We start from the raw sequence: 8,136 nt of genomic DNA on the forward strand, positions 1-8,136 counted from the left end.
TAAATGATATTTTTTTCATTTTTAGTATAATTTTCAAGTCATTTAGCAGTTAACTAATGATATATTAAGTTAAAGGACCGAAATAATAATATTTGAAATGAACGTGCTTGACTTTAGTTGACTGAAATCAAAGGGATGAAACAATATTTTATGGTCCTGAAGTCAAGTCGTATCCATGTGCATTTAATTATATATCCTAGGACTTAGTCTATGTTTTTATTATCTTTTCCTATTATTTAAAATTAACGGGATTTAATTTTTTTTGTTCCCGAATTTGAGATAAGCAAAGCATAATCATTTTTAAATTTTTTATTTTGAATATTTTTTGACTCAACGAACTTGAAATTAATCTTGCAATCCATATATATTTTGTTATTGTCTTAGGTATCTATTTTATATTTGTTTCGTTTTCCTCCTCATTTAATTTCGTTCACAGACTATCAGTCTATCGATGGTTTTCAAAGTATATTTATATGTGACAATGACTTAATTTATTAGACATACATATGAATCAGGTAAAGCATTAAAATTTATTGTATCTAAATTTTAATGCTGATAAATTTTCAAGTCTTCAAACAGTTAGGTCTATCCACCGGGAAGACTTGGACTTTATCAAGTCTTCTAAAATTTAAATAGAGGACACTTTTCTACCCCAATGGACGCGCAAGAAAAACTCAGCAAGACCTTTCATTGTCGTCATTAACATCTCTTAGTAGACCAAGACAAATCTGTTACATATACCTATCAACACAGCCTAAATCCCAAATGTTAAAAAGAAAAAGAATATAGATATGACATAAAGTTATATATACGTACAAACTAAATATATAATTTTTTTTTTTTATACAATTTGATTATATAGAGTCCGTTTGTATAATTACCCATGCTTATTGAGTGTTTATTGAGTTAGCTTTTTATATGCATCTATCCATTCATTTTGTATAATAATTTTTTTAACCTTTTCTTGGTTATGGGCTTGGTTAAATCCAATGGTCATGAAGGAAATTTTTTTTTTTTTTTTTTTTTTTAACTGAAGATGTTTGAGTTAATTTATATGTATCTCAACTAATTCTCCGGGACCTTGAAATTGACAACCAAATAAGTCTTCTCAGTGGCCACCCCTATTAGGGCTTATGAGAATTGAACTCAACAACTCATGTTGGACTCTTTTGCTTTTTTACCATTAGGCCATCCAAAGTTAAAAAATCCCAAATTAAGTAAAATTCTAAGTTACAATAATCTAACCTACATTTACAAAGTTGAGATCTTAATTTATGTGCCACCCACGTGAAATAACTTTTCAACTCAATTGGCAATTTTACTATTGTAATAGAAATTTTATTTATTTTTTCCTTTTCAATTTGTGAAGGCTAGATTGATTTCTCAAGGTAATTGATATTATCATTCACCATAAAAGATGGATTGCCTTTGCTATTAAAATTATTTACCTTGACACTTCTAGGTGTCATGTTTCTTTTTTCTTTCATTTTTTTTTTTTTTTTTGGTTTAATTAATAATTTTTTTTTTTCTTCCGTCAAGGTTCAGTATGTTTACCTAAATGTATAAGAATATAAATACAACAAAATTTTCCAGTCTTTAGACAGTTAGGTCTATCCACTGGGAAGACTTGGACTCTATCAAGTCTTCTAAAATTTAAATAAAAGCCACTATTCTAACCTAATGGATGCGCAAGAAAAACTCAGCAAGAGCTTTCATTGTTGCCATTAACATCTCTTAGTAGACAAAGACAAATTTGTTACATACACCTGTAAACACAGCCTAAATCCCAAATGTTGAATATATATATGACATAAAGCTATATATATAAATAAAGATTAACAAAGTATGAGATAAGTAATTATCAAAAATTTAATTGAAAAAAGATTTCTTTGAGAATAAATGGGGTTTATTTAGATATTTTAATACTTTTAAGAGTTTTAGTGGTTTAGATAAAATGTGAGGTTGCAAACAGCATCACTCTTAATATAATATAAAATAACTAAAATAACTCATAATATATTACAAAGTTACTAAAATAAAATAGCTAAAATAACTCATAATATAACATAAAATTACTAAAATAACCTAGTTTATTTAAAGTCCTACACAAATCTCATTTTCAAGATTTATACTATTGTCATTCAAATCAAATGCAATAAATACAACTATAGATACTCAGAGAGAGAAGAGAAATCGATTGAAAGTCTTTGTGACTAGTCCAATAAATTTTTCTGACCGGCGCTTCACCTGGTGGAATGAATATTCATTCCGCGGACTTAAATATTTAAATATGAATCATTCCTTTCTCTTCATTGTATAAGATTTTTAAGTTTTAATCTCAAAACAATATTTTATAAAACAAAATATTATGATTGCTATTTATATTCACAACAAATAAAGATTAATAAAGTATGAGATAAGTAATTATTAAAAAATTAATATTAAAAAGGGATTGCTTTGAAAATAACTGGGTATATTTAGATATTTTAAAAATTTTAAGAGTTTTAGTGGATCTTTTTTAGAAGTGGGGTCAAATTAGATAAAACGTGAGGTTGAATAGCATCACTCATGTCTCAAAATATAAAATAAAATAACTAAAATAACTCATAATATAATATAAAATTACTACAATAACCTAGTTAAGTTTAAAGTCCTACACAAAAGTCATTTTCAAGATTTATACTATTCTCATTCAAATCAAATGCAAGGAAAATACAGCTATAGATACTCAGCGTCAAAGGCTCATTTCTATACTTTAATTATACGTCACTTGGAATTCGCACTAAGTTTCCCTATCAATACGTCTACTAAACCTTGCAATGTAGAATCTTCGTATATATACCCAGTCTATACGACTGTCAAAACATTAAACAAATTCTTTGGCCCTTGATTGGTTTAAAAAACATGTTAGTCTCCATATATTGACGTGCTAATTCTATTATTTTGAAGATTCTTGATATGAAAATAAAATTCAAAGCTTGTGGAAATTGCGAATGAAAATTTAACTTACATGAATGTGTACGGAAGAGTTTTGAAAATTCCAGTCCTTTTGAGTTCCATATATAGATTTAAATATATGCATTTATCCAGTGTTGTCATTACTTCACCTCCAGATTCATAAGATGCAGACATTTCATATTCTTCTCATGCATTCTATATTCTTTCTCCTATCTGCACCTTTTAAAGCTAATGCGCAACAAACCCGGTTTAATATAGGCCTGGGATCTTCTCTTGCACCAACCAAAAACTCTTCATGGCCGTCTCGTTCTGGTCTCTACGCCTTTGGTTTTTATCGGCAACGGAAAGGCTATGCTGTTGGAATTTTTCTCGCTGGAATTCCTGAGAAAACTGTAGTCTGGACTGCAAACCGAGATGATCCACCAGTCTCCAGTAACGCTACTTTGCTGTTAAATTCTGAAGGCAGGCTTGTCTTGCAATCAACAGAAGGCTCAGCTTCTATAGCTAAAATTTCAAGGCCCGCCGCATCCGCTTCCATGCTAGACTCTGGCAACTTTGTGCTTTATAACACTAGTGGAGGAATAATATGGCAGAGTTTTGATCACCCAACTGATACTATTTTGCAAACTCAAAGTCTCCTCACAGGGAAGGAGTTGCTTTCAAGTGTTTCAGGAACTGAATATTCCAGGGTGAGATTCCGTCTTAAGATGCAATATGATGGAAACCTGGTGCAGTACCCAGAGAATACTGCAGACACATCTACATATGCTTATTGGGCGTCAAATACTGGGCTGTTTTTTACAAACGGGTCGGCTTATGAAGTCAAACTTGATGTCGATGGCCATCTTTACATGGTTAGTTCCATAGGCCTCCCCGTAAAAAACATAACAGAGGGAGGATATCCAACTAACAAAGGAACAATCTATTTGGTGAAAATTGATTGGGATGGGATACTCCGATTATATACATACAATTTAAGACAAAATGGTTCAAGGTTAGTTGTGTGGGAATCTCTGGAAGATAAGTGTGTGCCTAAGGGTCTGTGTGGCCTTAATAGCTATTGTATTATAAAACAGAACCAGAAATTTGGCTGTATATGTCTTGAAGGATTTGTTTATGTTGACCAAGAAAATCAATATTCAGGCTGTCAAAGAAATTCCTCAAACCGGCATGGAGCTGTAAACTACACAATTCAGGAATTGGATAATTATTACTTCGAAGATGTTTCATATAAAGTTCTACAAGTATCCAAAGAAGACTGTAAACAGGCATGTTTGGAGGACAGTGATTGCGAAGCAGCACTATTTAGTACAAATGGAAACTGCAGAATGCAAAAGCTTCCTTTGAGATTTGCAGGAAAAGATCCCAACGTTGACTCATCAAATATCGTTCTTGTCAAGGTAGAAGTTACTTCATCCTCCACTGATAGCGGACCTGTTGAGCTCAAAGAAAGCAAGAAACATCTCCCGGTGGATATGATCATAATTGTCTGTTCTTTATTTGTTGCTTTTATATTTGTTATTTTCGCAATATTCGGTTTTGTTATCTACAGATATCATTGCTGGTCATATAGGAGAATTCTTGACGATTGCTTTTGCGAGGATATTGCCCCCACATCATTTAGTTTTGCAGAGATTGAAAAAATGACTGAAGGTTTCAAGGAAGAGATTGGTAGAGGATCTTCAGGTACAGTTTATAAAGGGACAATGATGAATTGCCAAAAGTTAGTAGCTGTCAAGAAATTAAAGAAGGGGTTCGCTGAAGAGGAAAGGGAATTCCTGACTGAGATTAAGGTAATTGGGAGAACCCATCACAGGAATCTAGTTCGTCTACTCGGATACTCCTCCGATGGACCCAAAAAGGTGTTGGTATATGAGTACATGAGCAATGGTTCTCTTGCTGATCTTCTCTTCACTCCAGAAAAGCAACCTAACTGGGTTGAAAGAATAGGCATCGTTCACGATATAGCAAGAGGCATTCTCTATCTACATGATGAGTGTGAAACTCAGATCATCCATTGTGACATAAAACCTCATAATATACTCATGGACGAGAAAATGCATGCAAAAATTTCTGATTTTGGATTAGCAAAGCTGATGAAACCAGACCAAACTAAAACTTATACAGCAATAAGGGGAACGAGGGGATATGTTGCACCAGAATGGCATCGAAATATACCTGTGACAGTGAAAGCGGATGTTTACAGTTTTGGAATTGTGTTCTTGCAAATCATATGTCGTCGAAGAAGTATGGACGAAAATCTTCCGAATGATCAAGTTATTCTTGAAGATTGGGCTTACAAGTGTTTTGATGCTGGGGAGTTGATTCAACTAGTAGGTGATGAAAAGGTTGATCTAAAACAATTAGAGAGGATGATGAAAATTGCACTTTGGTGTATCATTGATGAGCCATCCCTTCGTCCTTCAATGAAGAAAGTTTTACTTATGCTGGAAGGGACTGTAGATTTTCCAATGCCTCCTAATCCTATTTCGTATCTGAGGACTATCTAAGTCTTGTTTGTTTTTATATTTCTGTTTTAGCCTTCAAATGTCACTATAATGGAAAATAAGATGTAACTAATTGTTTCAGGGTGTTTTCATTCAACTACCTCTAGTTTTACACCAATTTTTTTCTTATGTATCTTTATATATGTTCTTCTAAGTAGTGAAACTAATATCTTTTTTTTTTTTTTTTTTTTTTTTTAATCATCAAACTTATTGTCTATTGTATGGGCAAAAAATCGCCTAACATCTATAGCATGGCTCAAGACCATGGCCCAACCTTGGATAGGTCCATTAGCCCATGTTATCTATTAAGAGTCCAATGTTTTATTCAAACCCTAAAGATATCCAATTCCTGTTTCACCACTATCATAATTCTTCCAAAAGATCCATCTATATATTCTAATTCATCTAAGATCTTGAACCTTATATGAATTAGGACTCTTACTATTACAAAGGCAAGTAAATCAAAAACTTTCCTATTCACTAAACTTCTATCATTATGGACTCAGAGCCCTACTAAGATTCAAAGATCCTATGACTATTATATAGATAGAGGTCTACCCTCTCATAAGGGATTCATGATAGGATATTCAAGTTCTACTACTCAAAACCGCCTACTTGCTCCTAGGTTCTTGCTCTCGAGAACCTGACGCCCTCGCGATAGTCTTGGTCTTCGACAAAGCTCTCGGTCCAACGAGATTGTCAGTGGCCTCAACCTCATAGGATCAAACCCTATTTCCGTAATTGTATATTTTTTGCATCTATAGTTTGGTGCCCACCGTGGGGCCTTGACAATCATCTACCAATGACAACTTTCAACATGAGAGGAGGCACGAAACTCCCTCCGACTGGCATCGTTAATAAAAAAGTTTCACCATGATAAGAAAGTTTTTGTTTACTTTTCTTCATTTTAAGTCCATTGAAAGTATCTAGGAATCATTCACATACCATATAATATTTGTTCAACATGGAACATAATATTTTGAAACATTAAAACGCATCTCCCGTGTTTATTATTTATTCATGCACCATTTTAAACATTGATCACATTTTGGGACTTTATGTTCATCAATGCATGTCTAATTGCCTCTTTGGAAGGTATTTCATGTTTTAAATATCCTTGTGTGTCTTGGGCTTGTTTTAGAATGTCTAGAACATCTTTCCAGAACAGACTTTCGATCCAAAATCCCAAAACCCTTACGTAGATTCATTCGACTCTGCAATTTATTCAAAACCCATCAAGCCGAATGAAGAAGTGCACAAATATAAACTCAAGAGGAAAGTGCCAAGCACTTTCATTAATAATGATTGATGATGACGAGTTCCTCTCCATCAACTTCAAGACCCGCCAGGATCCTTCAATACATGCATTTAAATTTCCCTTCTTTGGTAAATTGTTTAATTAATTTTACCACTTTTCCTGATATATAAGCCCTTTGTATTATTCATCAGTTCCAACAAAGTATCAAGGCTTAAGCTCAATGCATGGCTTCTTGTTCTAGCAAAATGCTAATGATTTTTAGAGTTTTTAGCTATTTCATGCTTGCTTTTGCTCATTTCTACCAAATTTTGATATGACTTGGGGAGATGGTAGTGGGCAAATTCTCAACAACAACACTATTACTGCCTACTACTTAAAATCAGAAGGCTCAGCTCGGGATGAGATAGACTTTGAGTTCCTGGGAAATTTAAGCGATGATCCTTACATTCTTCACACTAATGTATTTAGCCAAGGCAAAGGTGACAGAGTGAGCAATAACATCATTAGCACCAGCAGATATTGGCTCAGCAAAACCTCTCAAGTATGCATCATCAACAACTAGGCCCACAAAATAATATTTCAAGATTACAATCGCAGGAGCAACAATAGTTACTTGGAAATCAGTTTGAAGACTCAAGCATGCAAAGTAATCAACACTTTGTGCATATGCTACAACCCCAAGGTTCCATTGCAGCAACAAAGCCAGCAGAGTGCACTTTTGTACCACATCAAGGGCAGAAGTCATAGTTGCAACAGCCACAGCTCAAGCAACAAATGCGGCAACACTAGAGGTAGCGTCAAATGATGTAGAAGCCAATGAAACAGCAGCGACAATTACGTCAGCGAGGAAAGCAACACTTGCTGAGGCATGAGCAAACGCATTGTTCACTTTAATGATCCTCCATTTGACACCACTCTGGCACATTTGGCATGCACACCATTTTTGCCCGGTATGTTTTACTTAAAACTTCATTTTGCTCGACCTTTGCCAATCGCATGGTAGAAGAATTCACCCCCATTTGTCTTTTTTCTCCATTTGACTTATTTTTCATTCGATTTGTCACGCATGCACGCCATGCATATTATTTCTCCATTTGGTCTATTCTCCATTTGGTTTTTTCTTCTCCATTCAGTTTGTTGCTTAACATATACACACCATACATGATACCATATGAAGTCGCCTTAAGTCGTCTACTTGGATCCGCATTTAAACTAAAGAGCAGAGCCGACTCAGTACTTGTGTCATGCAAGCAACACCTCTATTAAGCAATTTCGGCTAAGCCGAATTGGTCCTTTATTACCCTGCTTTATAATAGTTGCTTGCTTAAAGAAATCCATATATATCCCATGGCCCGTGGGATATGAATTGCTCTAACATTAGAGAAGCGGTTTACACTTTGCAAAAATTCTCCA

General features: G+C 34.1%; 1 protein-coding gene across 1 annotated transcript; it reads left to right on the forward strand.

Moving 5' to 3' along the window:
* The first annotated feature begins 3,122 nt into the window (after positions 1–3,122).
* On the forward strand, positions 3,123–5,530 carry LOC116139615 (G-type lectin S-receptor-like serine/threonine-protein kinase LECRK3). Its single transcript, XM_031425292.1, has one exon. The coding sequence runs from the start codon at positions 3,123–3,125 to the stop codon at positions 5,466–5,468; it is 2,346 nt and encodes a 781-aa protein (XP_031281152.1). The 3' UTR covers positions 5,469–5,530.
* The last annotated feature ends 2,606 nt before the right edge of the window (positions 5,531–8,136 follow it).

The sequence above is a fragment of the Pistacia vera genome, unplaced genomic scaffold (assembly GCF_008641045.1).
Source record: "Pistacia vera cultivar Batoury unplaced genomic scaffold, PisVer_v2 Contig355, whole genome shotgun sequence".
Classification (NCBI taxonomy): Eukaryota; Viridiplantae; Streptophyta; class Magnoliopsida; order Sapindales; family Anacardiaceae; genus Pistacia; species Pistacia vera.

What these genes read in the sequence shown, in the direction of transcription:
- LOC116139615 (XM_031425292.1), top strand. Translation starts at nt 3,123, where the DNA reads ATGCAGACATTTCATATTCTTCTCATGCATTCTATATTCTTTCTCCTA.